At 37.1% G+C, this 19,610-nt stretch overlaps 1 protein-coding gene across 1 annotated transcript in view; it reads left to right on the forward strand.

Annotated features, from left to right (window-relative positions):
* The window catches only part of C6 (complement C6), a 78,095-nt gene that overhangs the window by 46,150 nt on the left and 12,335 nt on the right, over window positions 1-19,610 (forward strand). The window contains exons 10-15 of the mRNA XM_006166969.3: window positions 3,629-3,795; window positions 5,285-5,510; window positions 6,329-6,500; window positions 6,800-6,911; window positions 13,039-13,171; window positions 14,388-14,576. Coding sequence (XP_006167031.1) covers window positions 3,629-3,795; window positions 5,285-5,510; window positions 6,329-6,500; window positions 6,800-6,911; window positions 13,039-13,171; window positions 14,388-14,576 — 999 coding nt within the window. The remainder of the gene's footprint in view (window positions 1-3,628; window positions 3,796-5,284; window positions 5,511-6,328; window positions 6,501-6,799; window positions 6,912-13,038; window positions 13,172-14,387; window positions 14,577-19,610) is intronic.

A 19,610-nucleotide genomic window follows, 5' to 3' on the forward strand; every position in this document is an offset into this window, starting at 1 on the left:
TTATCAGACATTTCCATGATTTGCATTGAACTGCTTGTGGATGAAGAGGAGTTATTCTTTTCCCTTGGAGGAGAGGTATTTTCTTGCTTTCCCATATTTCTTGTGGTCCTGCAGTGATTTCTTGTCATCTGATGGATGGTGTGTTTCTTTCGAATTCTTGAAGTTCAATCACGCTAGCTTTGTTTGCTGCAGGCTGAATTTTCAGTAGAAAATCTTTATTTCTCCTGTCCCCTGAAATGACTAGTTTGCAGGAGCCATGAGGAATCCTCTTCTGCTATCGACATCTTTTCTAAGAGAGGGATCCAATTTTGGCTCCACTGTTAATTGGCTGGCATCAAGAGGTTAGTTAATCTTTCTTTCTTTTTGGTTCCTCACATGTAAAATGAAAACAATAATTGTATTTATTTCACTTGCTTATCATAAAAAATAAATAATCCATAAGAAGTGATAAGAACAAAGCGTGACCTATATTACTCTATATCAGTTAGCATGACTTTGTAGCTTTCCAAGTGATATATAATAGAGATATATAATGTGGAGATATGGCAACATAATTTGTTTAAAAAAGTATTGAATAAGTATTCCACAAAAGATTATATTCATATGTTCTTATGAACATATGAAAGATAATATCATTAGGAATTGGGGAAATAAAAATTAAACCATAAGATACTACCTCATACAAATAGTGAACATTTTTAAATTGTTACTCATTAACAGTGTGTGGAAACGCTGAAGCTGCCATACATTTCTAGCTGGACTATAAATTAGTAAGATAGTGGCCAAGGGCTAATACAGTGCTCACGTGATTCTGGGTGCACGTGGAAGATGACAGGTTCAGTTCCAGGTCTATCTGTACATTTTGGACACACACCCATGATCCTGGCTCGCCAGTGAGGCTGGGGAGAGGGGAAGAGGGCTAAAAGAGACACTGTTGAGTTTGCTGTCTTTCTCTTTTTCATGAAACAAATATGCTTTAAAAAACTAGTGAAACCATTCTGAAAGCTGTTTGGTGATATCTAATAATACTGAAAAAAATACACACACACACACACACACACATACTAGGACTAAGTATGCGCCCAACAAAAATATGCACCAATAAACAGCAGAAGTAATGTACAAAAACATTCAAAGCAACACTATTCATTAACTAGATGCAAAATTCAAAAAAAATGGATACAATTCAAACATCAACCAAGTACAAAATTGGTAAATGGTGATATGAATTACTGCTACACACAGCATAGTGAACCTCAAAAACATAAGGCTGAGTGAAAAAAATAAAACAGATAAAAACATAACATGTATTCATTTTGTGCACAAAGTTCCAAAATAGACGAGCACTAATCTACAATGATATTAATACAACTGATGATTGCATTGGTAACTGATAATGACCGAATGGAGGCAGAAGGGAAGCCTCGGTGCTGATACTACTCTGTTTCTTAAAGTGAGCAATAATAACATGGTATAACATGTTCACCTTTTAAATATGACTTGATCTGTACACTTAGGATTTGTGTGCTTTTCTGTGTGAATATTGTACTTAGGTAGAGGAGTTTACTTAAAATAGAAAACAATACCGGACTGGAATTCGAACTAGTTAAGGTAACTGAGTTGGTATAGAGGCACTGGAATGAGAAAATGTCAAATATCCTCCCACAGTTTTCAATATGTAGGAATGAGAGGACGCTGCGAGATCAGAGACTCTTTTGTAGTCTCCAAATTTGATTTTCAATCCCCTCTTGGGACCCAGTTGGCGCAGGACTTCTCATCCAGAATCAGTTCAGCTCCCCGCCTCAAAACTTTTCATTGTTTCTGGAGAGTGCAGTTGCTTCTAAACTTAAGAGAACGAAGTCCAAATTTCCTTGGGTTTATTTACATCCAGATCCTCTCACTTCTGCTGTTCTTCCCTTCCCTGAACCTTTAACTTCAGCTTGAACTAATACTTAGATGAATTTTCTCCAGAACGCCACTGATCTTCCTGATTCCAGATCTTTGCCATGACAGTCCCATGGCTTATGAGGTGATTTTCACCCTAATAACTCTTACCTTTGGTTCAAGGTCTATGCCTGTCCTCTTTTCAAAATGTTATCTTCCTTAATTAACAAAGATCACAAAATTATTTTTTTCCACTCAGTAACACCTAAGCCAAAAAAAAAAGTTTGCTTTATTGATCTTTCTGTTTCCTTTTCTTTTCTTTTTATGTTTTTCTTCCTCTGTTTCCTTCCTTCTTCCTTTCTTTTATTCTTTTTTTTAAATTTTCCATGGTTTTACTAGTATATTTAGATATCAAATCTGTCTCCTCACTAAGAGTCTAAGGTCTTTAAATGTAGACATCATATTTTATATTTCTCTCAATCTTCAAGGAGAAGATGGTATAACTAGAAATATCTGTTTTATCTTCTACTAGTTCTTTTTATTATATTTGCATTATTGGTATCAACTTCAATCTATATTTCCTTTATAGAATCATTTTAAGCCACTCATTCACTTCTAAGAGTTAGCTCTGTCCAAACTAGCTAATGTAATTGTAAATAGAATCCACTCTCACTTTTGTTATCAAGATTCCATGACTATCATGAATAACCCTTATAGTGCTAATTCAGTTAAAAAATACACCTATCAATCCAAATACAAAATAACAAAACAGAACCACCATCCATCTGTATTTGACGTATTGGCACATGTTAATTTCTTTCCTACTTCTGTATGAAAGTTCAACATTAAATGTTATTATCCCTAAAAAAGCAATCGTGCTTTGTTTTTCATTTTGCCAGAGGGCATGTGCACTCTCTGGATGAGAAAGCATCCCCCATTGAGAAACACCCCACCACATTGAGAATGGTTACACCACAACTCACTCATCATCACATCCCCCTCCTTTTAGAATTTTAGGCACACACTCACACATGACCAGAGTGTTTTTCAAGCCACTGTGTCTTGGACCCTAACTGCGCATGCAGTCAACCATGTGGGATTCAGTGCCTTAACTACCATGCCACAGGCTGGACCCATCTTGCTAACTCTTAACCTGAGGTTTAATATTTTTTCTTGTAGTTAACTGTACTTTTACGTCTGTCTTTAAGTTTAAAACCATTCTTTTTTGTTTCTGTAATTGGAAGTTTTGAGATAACAGTCAATTGATTGACTATCCAAAGCCATGTGGTTATGTTCTTCCAGCAGCCCAAGACATGCTAATATAAATCAGACTCTGAGAGGCTGGCGTGAAACAGTAGCGGGCAGAGTAGTCAAGACCTGGGTTGTATTGCAGTCCAGTGCACCCTCTTACTAACCATGTATTCTGAAATAAGTTATTTTCAGCTTCAATATCCACATTAATAATGCCTGCTTCTCAGGTTCATGAGAATTATATAAACTAACGTGAGTGAAGTGCCTGGCATATACTAGATGCTTTATAAATGCTAGCTGTTAGCACTGTTATTATCATATTTATTATTAAACACCTCATAGGGATAAGGAGTGTTCTCTTGCTTTTTCACTTATTTATCAGAGCTGCATAACTGTACCATCTACTTCTCCCTTCCTTGCCAATAGGCTTTTCTTTAAAGTATGAATTTGTAAAATAAAATTAAATAGGCAATTTTCTTGAAACACCTTGCAGGTTCAATTTTGCAAGGAGCAGAGAAGTCCATATCTCTGGTTAAAGGTGGGAGGAGTGAATATGCAGCTGCTTTGGCATGGGAGAAAGGGAGCCCTGATCCAGAGCAGAAGGCGTTTTCTGAGTGGCTAGAATCAGTGAAGGAAAATCCCGTGGTGATTGACTTTAAGGTAAGATTGAAAAGCATTACAGGTAAGAAAGTAAAGTAGTTCTCTAGCATCCTGAATTGCACACTATACAATTTCTTTTCTTTTCCCCTCAAATAATAAAGGAAATGTCTTTCATAAGTATGCACGAGGTAACTTTTTAAAAATGTTGAATTATACATCCATTTGCTTTTGCTACTCAAATGAGTGGGGCAGTTTTTAGAACCTATCCTGCAGGAAATACCAGGAAAGGGGATATACAGAATAAAACTCCTCAAACTTGGCTTGAATAGTGTTCTTCCCTTCCTCATGCATACCAAATAATAATAATAACAATAGTAATAAAAATAACTTTTTTCTTGCAGTTATTTATTTGATAAGCACTCCTAAATTTTCATTTATGTGGGATAAAGGAAATTTTAGACCCATTTGATTTCCTGTTTCTTTTTTTTTAATAATTTTATGTAACTTTATTTGTTTTAATTTGATCAGAGAGGGAGAGAGAGAAAGAGAGAGAGAGAGAACAAGCAAGCTGCTAGGTCCAGTATTTGAGTCGCCGGCAGCTATGTGGGAGTCCAGCACCCCTAACCACCACGCCACCTGCCGGCCCCCTGATTTCCTGTTTCTATCACCATTGATTTAATTTTCTACTTTTGTGTCTGTTGTAATTACATAGTGAGGTAACTTTTTCATTTATGGAATACTTTGCTCACATATCAATCATACACCATTTAAAAGTAGTTTTGCCAAAAAATGTAACCAAATAAAAAATGAAGCTACCATGTTCATTTTATTTAAATGAACACAGATGAGATCAATCATTATGAAAATGGAATCATTTATGACAGGGTGAAAATACATTGAACTCTACAGGTTATCGTAGGAAAGACCTGGAAGCCCTTCTGGGCCCTTGGGAGTCTACACTGCACTGGGCAGTCATTTTTGGAGGTTTTAAAATGTTAATAAAATGAACTTGATTTATTGTTAGTGCCATCATTTTGGTACTGTAATTATTCATCAGCCCTACAGGCAAGGAAATTTCTCTGTTATCTCTTCCTCCTTACTTTCTCATCTGACTCTTTCAAAAGTTAGTACAGTTCCTGGAAAAAAAAAAAAAAAAGAACATGGAACTCCTCTCATCATCCTCCCTAGAATTTTTCTCTTTCAATTAAACTTAAAGAGATTTCATCAGAAGATTAAGAAGATGTCCAACCATTGGTCATCTAGCTCAGTACTTTTACACAAGCACTGGATGCTTAATAAATAATATGGTGTAAGTCCAAGTACGTAGCATCTCACGGTAGAATTGCAGAGAAAGTTTGTTCCAGACATACCTGTGCCCAGGGAGAGGGCTTTTCTCCACTGGTTCAGTAGGCAGCTATGCTGCATTCCACGATAATCCCTTTGAAGTGTGTGTCCAAGACTTGCCTTTCATTCCATGAAAACTGGACCATGGTGGCAACGTATTGCTAAGGTGAGTGTGACTGGATTGTGTCTTTCCCCTCTGTCCCAGCTTGCTCCCATTGTGGACTTGGTAAGAAACATCCCCTGTGCCGTGACAAAACGGAACAACCTCAGGAAAGCTTTTCAAGAATATGCAGCCAAGTTTGATCCTTGTCGGTGCGCACCATGCCCTAATAATGCCCGCCCCAGGCTCTCAGGGACAGAGTGCCTGTGTGTGTGCCAAAGTGGCACCTATGGCGAGAACTGTGAGAGACGGTCTCCAGATTATAAATCTAGTAAGTATCAGTAACTGACTGTGAGGTAGGCATCTTCTCTCTCCTAAAAATATTCTAGGTTGGTCAACTCAAAGAGGACAGTTTAAAATATATAGTAGTGATTAATAGAGGCTGGGAAAGGTATGAGGGGAAAGGCACATAAAGAGATATTGGTTGACTATGATAAAATTATAGTTAAAATTACAGTAGGATAACTATAAATAATGACAATTTAATGTTTAACATGATGAATATGAATGTCCTTAACATAAAGATGTTCATATTTGCCTATGTATGTGTGCATTTTTTATATATATGTATGTGTGTGTGTATGAAGCATCTTCAAATATTTATAGAAAGGTGTATTATGAAAAAACTATGCATAGATTTCAAAAATGTTTACACCAAAATAAACATGTACTTTTATTCCACTTTCCAGAAACTTTTCGAGGTCTCCTTGTATCTACGCACACATATGTATATATGTTTGTTGTGTATCTGTGTACCTAATGAATATAATTATCTTATTTATAATTTGTATATTAACTTACAGTATGTTAAATATGTATAATTTGATAAATTATACATGCACATTTATAAACTTGCTGATAGTATATAATGATTCCTACTTGTTACATGTAATTCAAGCTTCTGGAAACAGGAAAGGGAAGTCAGGCAATGTATCAGACCCTTCCTGTAGTTTCTTTTAATCTTCAGAATAATATTATAATGTGCCACAAAGGCGATCGCACAGTTAAAAAGTGAGCAAACCAGGTTGGCCTGTCTCAATAGCCCAGATTCTCTCAGACACGCAGTAGGTTGGTTTTCCTCTATTACAGATGCAGTAGATGGGAACTGGGGTTGCTGGTCTTCCTGGACTGCATGTGACACTACTTATAAGAGATCAAGGACTCGGGAATGCAATAACCCTGCCCCTCAACAAGGAGGAAAACCCTGTGAGGGACAGAAGCGGCAAGAGGAGGACTGCACATTTTCAATAATGGAAAATGAGTAAGGCTGCTTTTGGGGAAAAATGGGTCATTTCGCCCACAAACATAGAGTTCAGAAATTCATTAACCTTTGCTAAAGAAACTATCAGAATGTCACCTCTGCCAGTGCAGCATGTTAGTGAAGCATTGGATTGGCTCCTAGCCCTTTTTTTCGTATGTAATGTTTTCTCTCTATTTAGTACATATGTGTGTATGTAGTGTGTATAGGCACACCCATATATGCATATACATATATACATAAGATGTGTATGTGTTTATGTATATATATATATACACACACACATTTTTTTTCTCTTCTAGTGGACAACCATGTATCAATGATGATGAGGAAATTAAAGAAGTAGATCTTCCTGAGATAGAGACAGATTCAGGGTGTTATCGTCCTGATCCTCCAGAAAATGGTTTTATCCGGGTAAGAATCCTGACCTTCACTGTTGGCTTGGAGTTAAAAAAAAAATAGTTTGAAAAATGTAGATTTTTTTCTTTTAGAGTTTTTATTTTCTATTTTAATAATCTCCTATTTAAAAATACAAAATAATATTTAGAAATGCTTTGCCACTCTTCTATCTTTAATTCCTGGAGATGCTTTCACACTTCATTGTTATACCAAAGGATGCAAGTTGCTGTGTTCCTTGGTACTACTTAGTTTGTATGATGATGATATATTTATTTATGTCAATAGAGAGTGGGACTTCAGAAAAAAATAGATTTGGATGACTTGTAGGAATATGCAACTAAAATCTGGCTATTTATTTTTAAATCATAGCAAACTAATGCCCTCATCTGCATATTAACAGAAAGACAAACTAGACTTGGCCATAATCAGAAAAGTTGATTGGTCTGTATTGTTTTATTATAGGTTAAAAACCCACAGAACTTGGGCGAGGTCCATGGACTGATAGAAGTCATGTGGGTCTCATATGTGATTGCTGGTCTCATGTGCTGATTGCACAGATTGAGTCCCAGACCGAGCAGTTTGAGAAATATGCCAGGTGTATGTGTATGTGCCTGCTCAAAATCCTGGAAGGAGAAAAAGGTGGAGGAGAAGGGATTGTATATATATATATAAGATGTGTGTGTGTGTATATATATGTATATATATATATATATATACACACACACATTTTTTTTCTCTTCTAGTGGACAACCATGTATCAATGATGATGAGGAAATTAAAGAAGTAGATCTTCCTGAGATAGAGACAGATTCAGGGTGTTATCGTCCTGATCCTCCAGAAAATGGTTTTATCCGGGTAAGAATCCTGACCTTCACTGTTGGCTTGGAGTTAAAAAAAAAATAGTTTGAAAAATGTAGATTTTTTTCTTTTAGAGTTTTTATTTTCTATTTTAATAATCTCCTATTTAAAAATACAAAATAATATTTAGAAATGCTTTGCCACTCTTCTATCTTTAATTCCTGGAGATGCTTTCACACTTCATTGTTATACCAAAGGATAGCAAGTTGCTGTGTTCCTTGGTACTACTTAGTTTGTATGATGATGATATATTTATTTATGTCAATAGAGAGTGGGACTTCAGAAAAAAATAGATTTGGATGACTTGTAGGAATATGCAACTAAAATCTGGCTATTTATTTTTAAATCATAGCAAACTAATGCCCTCATCTGCATATTAACAGAAAGACAAACTAGACTTGGCCATAATCAGAAAAGTTGATTGGTCTGTATTGTTTTATTATAGGTTAAAAACCCACAGAACTTGGGCGAGGTCCATGGACTGATAGAAGTCATGTGGGTCTCATATGTGATTGCTGGTCTCATGTGCTGATTGCACAGATTGAGTCCCAGACCGAGCAGTTTGAGAAATATGCCAGGTGTATGTGTATGTGCCTGCTCAAAATCCTGGAAGGAGAAAAAGGTGGAGGAGAAGGGATTGTGGCATGGCCATTCCCCATGAAAGAGAGTGCTTTTTCCTCCTCCCCGGCTCTCTCTGGGGAGTATGCATGCCCTCTAGCAAAGATTATATATATATATATATATATATAAAATGTCTCACTGGGGAGACAGAGAGAGACAGAAAGACAGAAAGAGAAATTATCCTTCGCGAAATCATCCTTCGCCCGCAGAGAGATGGCCATGCCACAATCCCTTCTCCTCCGTTCTTCTTTTGGGATCTTGGGCACGCACGTACATGTGCCCAGCATGAGTTTAAGCCACCAGGTCTGTGGACTTGAACCATGGTCAACTACATGGGAATCCAGTAATAGGGCCATTATACCATCTACTGGTCCCAGTAATCATAACTTTAATGTACCTTTACATTTTATCTTATTTCATTAAGCAATATTATGTTTCCATGATTTAAAAAATGAATACTTTTCATCAGATGGGTCTTTGGCTTTCTATGTAAATGTTTAAGGAGATACATAATATTTAAGACACAGGGCATGCTTTCTTTTTCATTTTATCTTTCTTCAACTCAATATAATTTTTATATTAATCTTTTGCCATCTGTATCATTTTTATCATATTTATGATAAATGATTCTCTAAGGTCAGTAAATATCCACAGAGCATAGTCTGGGCTAACGTATCTTCCATATTCACTTGTCTTCTGCTAATGTATAAAGCACCATGCCTAAGGGTTTTACGGAGGAGGAATATTTCATAATTCCAATTAGTCTTTACTTGGGAACAGAGGTTCTCAAACTCAATAATGCAATGGAGGGCTTGTTGAAACACACATTACTAGGTCCCAGTTCTAGACTTTTTGATTCAATAGGTCTTGTGCAGGACCCAGATATGTTCTTATCTAACATGTTCCCACGTAATACAGGTGTTGCTAATTCAGGAGCCACACTGTAGGAACTAATTCTTTACAACATGGCTTAGCAAACTATGGCCCAAATCTGGCTTGCCAACTTTTTTCAATAAAACTTTTTTGGAACACAGCCACATTCACTTGTTTACATATTGTACAAGAGGTCTTCAAAAAGTCCACAAAACTATGCGGATTATGAAAAAACTATTCATGAACTTTTTTTCCACCACAATAAATTTATACTTTAATTCCATTTTCTGCAAACTTTTTAAAGTCCTCTCATATATTCCTACTTTCAAATAATAAAGACACAGATGAGTAACTGTGATGGACTCCTGATAGCCTATAAAAAGTGACAAATAGGGCCAGCAGGTGGCATGGAGGTTAAGGAAGCTGGATCTCACATGACCAACTTAGTCCCAGACTGAGCAGCCTGAAAGATCACCCTGGCTCATGTACATGCACGCCCAAAATCCTGAGAGAAGAAAGGAGAAGGTATATAAGGGAAATGCATCAGGACATTGGTCTGGGCACAGATTTTTAGATAAAACCTCAAAAACCTGGATAAAAAAATAAAAAATAGATAAATGAAATTATATCAGACTAAAAAGCTCCCATACAACAAATAAAACAATCAACAGCATAAAAAGAGAGTGTATAGAATGGCAAAAATATCTGCAAGCTATATTTTCAACAAAGAATATCACAATATACAAGGAACTTAAGCAACTCAAATAATTAGCTTAAGAAATGGGCAATCAATCCAAACAAACAGTTCTTAAAAGAATCATAAAACTGGGAAAATTGGGAACCAGCAGTTAGCATAATGGCTATGTCGCTGGACTCCCATGTAGTCAACCATGGTTGGCGTCCCAGACCCGGTGGCTTAAAACGCATGCTGGGTGCGTGTGCATGCGTGCCCAAGATCCCGAAAGGAGAATGGAGGAGAAGGGATTGCGGCGTGACCATCCCCCCAGGGGATGATTTCTCGCTTTCTGTCTCTTTGTGTCTCTCTGTCTGGTGAGCGCACGCGCCATGTAGCGAAAACCTCTCCAAAAAAAAAAAAAAAAAGAATCATAAAATTAACCAAGAGGAATATGGGAAAATGCTCAACATAACTAATTATCAGGAAAATGCAAATCAAAAACACAAAGTGGTATCACTTTATCCAAGTTAGAATGACTATTATCCAAAAAATTAAAAAGACAAGGCAGATAAGGATGTGGAGAAAATAAATTTTTACTGCAATTGTTCTGGAACTGTAAATTGGCATAGCCATTGTACAAGACAGTGTGGAAGCCCCTCAAAAAACTAAAAAGAGAACTGTCAGATAATCCAGCAATCCCAGTCCAAGGTGTATATACAAAGAAAAGGAGATCTATATGCTAGAGATATCTGCACTCCAGTGTTTATTGTTGCATTATTCACAATAGCCAAGAAAGAGAACAATCTAAGTGTTCATTAACAAGAAAGAAGAAATTGATGTGTATATATACAATGGAATACTACTCAGTCATTTAAAAGGATGACATTCTGTCATTTCAGGTAACATGAACAAAGGGATATTATATTAAGCAAAATAATATGGGCATACAAAGAAGAATTTCACCAGTTTCCAGTAATATATGGAAACTAAAAAGAATGAACCCAAGAAATAGTGTGTAAAGCAGTGATTACTTGATGCTGGGAAAGGTGGTAGGGAGGGGAATGCATAGAAAAATGCTGGTTAGTGGGTACAAAATTACAGCTAGGTAAGGAACAAGTTCTAGTATTATATAGCACAGTGGGCTAAGTTTAGTTAACAGCAATTTATTGTATATTTCAGATTTGCTAAAAGAAAATATTTTAAATATTCCTAATACAAAGGAATGACAAATTTCTAAGATGATGGATGTACTAATTACCCTTATTTGATTGTTACACATAGTATTTACATACTGAAAAATCACACTGTATCCCATAAATATATGCAATTATTTTGTGCCAGTTTTTAAAACTGCATGTCAGATACAGATGCCTAAATAAGTTTTAATCTATTTATGCCAGCTACTTACAAAAACCATTAAAATTGACATTCTAATTTTTTAAAACATTAAAGGCTTTTAAACAATGATTTCTATTCTTATGACTTTTTTACAGTCTTTTATATAAAATTAGATTAATGTTTCCATTTTCATGAATAAATTCACCATGTTTTATTTCGCTCTTTATTAAATGTCTGATCTCTATCTACCAATAGTTTTTACTCAAATGTTATACAATTTTGCTTTTTCTAATGAGTATTGTCTGGAATTTCTAGTAGCAAAATGTCCTTTGCATGGAATCAAGCAAAAGCAAATGTACCTAATTCCACACCACAGCGATCATATTATTGCACATGAAAATATCCGTTTAATGATTAAGACACATGTCCTAGTCAAGTAGGCTTCCATGTTCCATCAGTCTAGCAGATGTGTTAGTTTAAGTTTGAAAGTTGCAGCATAGCTTAGAGCAGATAACATTGTATAAAAAAATGGAAACAAAAGTTTAAGATAATAACTTATTTCATGAGGAACAAAAGAAAGAAGTGTGTAGCCTTTGTATAAAACATTGTAACCATTACTACTATTCATCAGTCAACTTCCCTGGAAATATAGCCACACCAGTCATAACCAGTAGGAAGATATTTTAGGTAGCATATTCTAGGAAACAACTTTACTCATTGCACAAGCAATAACAAAAGTTGGTGATTGAGCTTTATCCTCCTCAAAATTCTCAACTTTAATTCTCAGAATAACTCTCTCATCAATTCCTGCTAGTCTGCTCTCAGTACAGGAAGATAGTGTTACATCAATATCTCCCTAGGAAAGATAGTGTTTCACATTCTTTCAGCAAATAGTTATTAAAGCCTGTGTAAAGATTTGTGAGAATGAGAGCTGGTTATAAAGTTACCACTCAAGGTCAAAAACAGGACTGATATATGTGGTAAACTATAAAAATAGAGCTTTATACAAGTTTCTCCAGAACTGAAAGGATGGTACACCAAATAAAAATCAAGAAGTTTCCACAGAGGATTTCCTGAGAATTGAGTAAAATTTTTCATGATTTTTAGTAATAATAACAGCATATAGGTTTGTTATATATGCAGGCTGTATCATTGGTTCAGTTTATAGCCACTACATCATAAGTATGCTGTTTTTCTGCTCTAATATTAGGCCATCCCATTTATAGTGGAGAGCAAGTTTTTAAGAAAAAAATATCTAAACAATTTAGAACAGCAGTATGGAAGATGAATTATTATGATTAGTTCAAAGTTGTCCTGGTAAAAAATAACAAATGCTAGAGGCCAGTTTCTGGTGTAGTGATTAAGGTGACTGGATCCCACATGGCCATTGCACAGTTCAAATCCCAGACCCAGCAGCTTGAAAAATATGCCAAGCACATGTGCATGTGCACCCAAAATTCTAAGAGGAGAATAGAGAGAAGAGAACGCAGTGTGGCCATCCCCTCTCCAAGTGATTTCTCTCTCTCTCTCTCTGGTGAGTGCACCTGCTCTATGGCAAACTAATAATAATAATAATAATAATAATAATAAAATGAAAGAACAAATGCCATGAAGAAAGACAGCAATGATAAGAAAGGAAGAACTTGGAGAGATAATCAGATGTAGAAATGTGAGGGAGTAGGTACAGGAGTAAAGGAATAGAAGGAATACAAGTAACCTTGCGGTATTTAGAGATTACTATTCAGAGCACTAATAATTTACTTGCTTTAATTCTAGAATGAAAAGAAACTGTACTCAGTTGGGGAAGAAATTGAAATTGCATGCCTTACTGGATTCAAAGCTGTTGGATACCAGTACTTCAGATGCTTACCAGACAGAACCTGGAGGCAAGGGGATGTGGAATGCCAACGTGAGAATGGGGCAGACATGTTCTGTGACTACTTTACAGGGTGAATGTGGCCAATAGAGAGTGAAATCACATCCTTAGACCAGTACAGTTTACTGCTTTTTGGTTACTTTGGGGAAAAGATTCAGTGAAGCAAAACATAGTGCTCATTTGCTAAAATTAGATTTCAAATGCAGTATCTCCATGCTTCAGTTCTCCTGCCCCTGCACGGCAGCCTCATACTGACTGAACTGCAAAGCATGTGTCTAAAAAGAAATTAAGGACATTTGCAAACTGTATCTAACCACAGACATCCGTCTTGCTTTATGTACAAGTGATACAAATTGATGCATTCCCAGATGATATTTATACTCTTGTCTATATCAAAACTGGAGTTTTATGTGGGGTGCAGGTTTCTCCAAGGGACTGTTCCTTGGAGTACATTCACATTCTTTACTGAGAAAGAGTGAACAGCAAGGTAGACGCCATGAGCATTTGTGCTACAGTAAAGAAAAAAAACAGATCAAATAAGGCTCCTATGGAAACCCCAAAGACACATTATGGGGCACTATGAGGCAGGGTTGAGCCCGATGTCCATTATTGCCTCTGCACCACTCACAATGAGGTAACTTACTTTTGGGAAAACCTACCAGGGCAAAGAGAACAAAAACTGTTTCTCAACATGAAAAGGCCCCAGTGATGCAATGAAAGTTGGATGGAGCCAGCTCCTTAGCAAGAGAACTTCAGATCGTGGAACTAAAGAGAGTTTTCGAGAGGAAGAAACTCTGAGTGGAAGCCTGAGATCCTTAACACCTAGATATTCTGATTAAAAGGAGGCTCTGGGAACCAACAGTTAGCGTAATGGTTATGTCGCTGGACTCCCACGTAATCGACCATGGTTCGCGTCCCGGACCCGGTGGCTTAAAACTCACACCGGGCTTGTGTGCGTGCATGCCCAAGATCCCGAGAGGAGAATGGAGGAGAAGGGATTGCGGCGTGACCATCCCCTGTGGGGGGTGATTTCTCGCTTTCTGTCTCTATGTCTCTCTTTCTCTGTCTGGCGAGCGCACGCACCCTGTATCGAAAACCTCTCCAAAAAAAAAAAAAAAAAAAGGAGGCTCCACAACTGAGTGGATGCAGTAAAATATCATTAAAATCACCTCTAGGGTTGCATAAAATCTTCCCACATCTATTGAGTATTCCCCTTCATTAACCACACCGAATGCTGCTCTCCTTGCAGGGGCAGGGTGCCTTAAGCCGGTCGTACAGGAAGGCCTGACACTCTCACCATTCCAGAGAGTATACAGAATTGGTGACTCCATTGAGCTAACCTGCCCCAGTGGCTTCATTGTTTCTGGGCCATCGAGGTACACATGCAGCGGGGATTCTTGGACACCACCTGTTCCAAACTCCCTTACCTGTAAAAAAGGTAAGTACCAGCTCAGGATTCTAGGGTCTGATAAGGTGGTGCATCCACAAGTGGAAATAGATTATAGCAGCATTACTTCTCAAGTGTGTTTTGGGGAGAGAAAGAAGATTTGACTGAAAGGATGGTTATATTTCACGTGTGCAAATAACAAGATCAGGCAATAAATTAGTTATTTACTGGTCAAGTGAATGTCTTCAAATTTTAAAGAGCAAATTCAATTTTCTTTTCCAATGTAAAAACTTGGTATTTAGAGGGAGTGCAAGCTCTCTCATCTTAGAATTGATAGACAGTTGAATTTTTTGGTCAAGGTGGAAGGTCATAAAACAGTTGTACACACATAAGTAAGCATTTTATTTCAATCTAAGACATTAATTTTTTTCTGACATAGGACTAAGATCTTTTATTTCTTAAAGTTTTTCTTGATAAGAAAACACTTCAGGTGAAACAATCTCATTTTCCCTTTGTTTTAATTATTTTTCTTTATTTTAAATTTATTTATATACATTCATTCACTGTACATCATTACACATAGAAAATGAGATTTTCCATCCAGATTCACATTCTTTACTGAGAAAGAGTGAACAGCAAGGTAGACGCCATGAGCATTTGTGCTACAGTAAAGAAAAAAAACAGATCAAATAAGGCTCCTATGGAAACCCCAAAGACACATTATGGGGCACTATGAGGCAGGGTTGAGCCCGATGTCCATTATTGCCTCTGCACCACTCACAATGAGGTAACTTACTTTTGGGAAAACCCACCAGGGCAAAGAGAACAAAAACTGTTTCTCAACATGAAAAGGCCCCAGTGATGCAATGAAAGTTGGATGGAGCCAGCTCCTTAGCAAGAGAACTTCAGATCGTGGAACTAAAGAGAGTTTTCGAGAGGAAGAAACTCTGAGTGGAAGCCTGAGATCCTTAACACCTAGATATTCTGATTAAAAGGAGGCTCTGGGAACCAACAGTTAGCGTAATGGTTATGTCGCTGGACTCCCACGTAATCGACCATGGTTCGCGTCCCGGACCCGGTGGCTTAAAACTCACACCGGGCTTGTGTGCGTGCATGCCCAAGATCCCGAGAGGAGAATGGAGGAGAAGGGATTGCGGCGTGACCATCCCCTGTGGGGGGTGATTTCTCGCTTTCTGTCTCTATGTCTCTCTTTCTCTGTCTGGCGAGCGCACGCACCCTGTATCGAAAACCTCTCCAAAAAAAAAAAAAAAAAAGGAGGCTCCACAACTGAGTGGATGCAGTAAAATATCATTAAAATCACCTCTAGGGTTGCATAAAATCTTCCCACATCTATTGAGTATTCCCCTTCATTAACCACACCGAATGCTGCTCTCCTTGCAGGGGCAGGGTGCCTTAAGCCGGTCGTACAGGAAGGCCTGACACTCTCACCATTCCAGAGAGTATACAGAATTGGTGACTCCATTGAGCTAACCTGCCCCAGTGGCTTCATTGTTTCTGGGCCATCGAGGTACACATGCAGCGGGGATTCTTGGACACCACCTGTTCCAAACTCCCTTACCTGTAAAAAAGGTAAGTACCAGCTCAGGATTCTAGGGTCTGATAAGGTGGTGCATCCACAAGTGGAAATAGATTATAGCAGCATTACTTCTCAAGTGTGTTTTGGGGAGAGAAAGAAGATTTGACTGAAAGGATGGTTATATTTCACGTGTGCAAATAACAAGATCAGGCAATAAATTAGTTATTTACTGGTCAAGTGAATGTCTTCAAATTTTAAAGAGCAAATTCAATTTTCTTTTCCAATGTAAAAACTTGGTATTTAGAGGGAGTGCAAGCTCTCTCATCTTAGAATTGATAGACAGTTGAATTTTTTGGTCAAGGTGGAAGGTCATAAAACAGTTGTACACACATAAGTAAGCATTTTATTTCAATCTAAGACATTAATTTTTTTCTGACATAGGACTAAGATCTTTTATTTCTTAAAGTTTTTCTTGATAAGAAAACACTTCAGGTGAAACAATCTCATTTTCCCTTTGTTTTAATTATTTTTCTTTATTTTAAATTTATTTATATACATTCATTCACTGTACATCATTACACATAGAAAATGAGATTTTCCATCCAGAGTACACTGTATATTGGCTCAATCAAGCACATCAACATATGTATTATTGTCAACAAATAATTTTCCATTTCTTGTTTCCTGTATATTTTGCTTTTTTTTCCCTCCTTGATTCCCTATCTCTCACCCTCTGCCATCTCCCACCCTCCTCCCACACTGTTGCTGGTATCCATGGTTGCTTCCTATGCCTTTTTCCCCACATTTTATTGAGTCACTAAAGATCTTAATAAATCTAAATATTGTTTTATTTTTTATTTATTCGCGTGTATTTTAATTTGCTAGAGGGTGCATGTGCTCACCAGAGAGAAAGGAAGAGAAAGAGAAAGGGCCACCCAAGGGGGATGGTCACGCTGCAGTCCCTTCTCCATTTTTCATTTCAGGATTTGGGGCATGCACATACACACATATGCAGCATGTTTTTCAAGCCACCAGGTCTGAGACAAACTGCAGTCAGCCATGTGATCCAAGTGCCTCAACCACAAGGCCACTGACTGGCCCAACAATCTCATAATTCATCATCTATCTTATCCTGTATCAGTTTTTCTGAAACAGTGGTTTTTAATTCCAGGTGGTGTATTTCTATTTAAAAATCCACATAAACCCCATCCTTCAGATTCTGGTGTCATAGAACTGGGGAGGGCCCAGGGCTTAGCACTTATTTTAAAACTCTTATAGCTAGTCCAAGTGTGTGCCCAGACTTGAGACCCCATTGATTAGTGGGTGAGAATTAAGATACCATTGTTTTAAAGAGAAATGAAAACTTGAAGACAATTTCTAACAAAAAAAGAGAATACTTTTAATTTTTATGTTTTTTTCTTATGCTTTTCAGTATTCTCATTCAAAACTAACAAAACAAAATTATTTCAGATCATCACTTCTATTTAATTGATCAACTTTGTTTTTATAAAAGTAATTCCCTTTTCCATCATTTATTTTATCAGTTTATTTAATAGTATTTAATCAACTTATACAACTACAATAACAAGTCTAACTAGAATAGATTTATTGATTCAAACAAACACAACTGACTCTTGGTACACATATTGCTCAATTACTGAGAGCGAATAGTATGAAGCTATGCAAGCGAGTAGCCCGTAAGCCTTGACAGTGAGCGTGAGCCCATCAACTGGCCCAGGGGGCAGGAGAGCAGCAGCTAACCTGGTGAGCCAGTTCACTGTAGTTAAGAGAGCTTACAGTAATTCATAGCTTCCCAACTTCTCAATGTGCTTGTTCAATAATGTCATTTTTAGTATAATCATTTCATTGTAATCTCTAATGTACATGTAATAGTTGTATGTATTTTGGGAGACCGTGTAGTTTTTCCAAACAGGTATATAATGTGGATGGAGCAAGTCAAGAGAAAAACAACCACCATCTCCAACATTTATCATTACTTTGTGTGGTGCACATTCAACGTCTACTCTTCTGGTTATTTTTAAGTATACATTGAATTGTCACCAACTTTCTTCACTCTAATGTGCAATAATGTTCTATAACCCAGCCTATTCTTTATGTGCACTCTTATATCTGTTGAGTGTGACTATTTTAATCAAAGAATTCTAGAGGAGGTTTCTTAGATCAAAGAGGACTATGTCCACTTTGCTTATTAAAACGAAACAAAACAAAAACTGATCACAGGAAAGCTAAATGAAACGGTCTGAGCCAAACAGGAGCCACAAAGTCCTTCTTTCAAAACTTACCTTTATATTCTCTTCTGGGCTTTTATAATGTGTTAAGGAAAGGGAGAAAGTTAACCTTCTGAATAACCTTAAATATCAATATAGATATCTTGTGGGAATTCAGTAGACTCCTGAATATAAGAAGAAATTATAAATAATGTAATTGGAGACTGGCAGGTGGCATAGTGGTTAAGGTTCTGGACTTGCACATAGATGACTCTGGTTTGAGTCCCAAACCTGGCAGCTTGGTTTCTCACTTTTTCTCTCTCTCGTCAAATTTTAAAAAGAAAAATAAATAAATAAATATTTTTAAAAATAAATAAGTAAATAAATAATGTAATTGTCAGAGGAATGCATGCATTCGGAATCCATAGGTTTTAGATAGTTAAATCTGTGGCTACCTTAGAGTATCTTCTCTATGAGAGCACATAGGTACACACACATACATACACATGTGCACTCACATACACTCACAATTCTGTCCTTAGAAAAGAAATTAAAATCACAGGCCCAGCCATGATGATGCAGTGGTAGCATGACACTTTACAGTGTTGAAACCTTGGAAGACAGGGGTTCGGTTTCTAGGTAACCAAACATAGGATTCTGACTGTCTGGACAGAGGATTACGGTGTGAGACCTCTCTCTCACTCTTTCATGAAATAAGTGAATAAGCAAAACTTTATTAAAAAATGAAATTATAATACATGCTGAGAAGAGATGTGAAGTACTCTACATCTAGATAAAGGAAATAAATATGTTATTTCATATACTTTCCAATAATATTGACAGAAGACCAATGCGGTGTCACAGAGAGAGAAAGGCCATAATTAATAAACGTGTATGCTGAGAAGTAAAGAGACTTTGAGGCTATCACTTGGCCAGTGGAAGACTTCATTTTTTCAACGTGGAAAGATTTTGCTCCCTGAAGTAGGATGCTTCATGGCCTCACAGCTACTTTCTTCCTTCCTCTGAGCACTCATACCTGCAACAGGACTTCAAGGATCCTCTTGCCCTCAGCACTTCAAAGATTGTAGAGTGTTCTCATTTCCATTGCTCATAAACTGCTGGGAGGTGTGGGCAGCTGAGTTCCAGTGTCTACTCTAACCTAATGCTAATGGGGCGGGGGGAGAGCAAGACTCCTCATGTGTGATCCTTGACCATTTCAAATTGCTAGAACAGAACTATGCTCTGTGACATGGGAAAGCTGACTTCTTTGAAACAAAGTGTACCTTGAGGTCCCTTCCTGGATTAAGTGTGAATTTATTT

This window comes from Tupaia chinensis, unplaced genomic scaffold (genome assembly GCF_000334495.1).
Source record: "Tupaia chinensis unplaced genomic scaffold, TupChi_1.0 Scaffold144378_1, whole genome shotgun sequence".
Classification (NCBI taxonomy): Eukaryota; Metazoa; Chordata; class Mammalia; order Scandentia; family Tupaiidae; genus Tupaia; species Tupaia belangeri.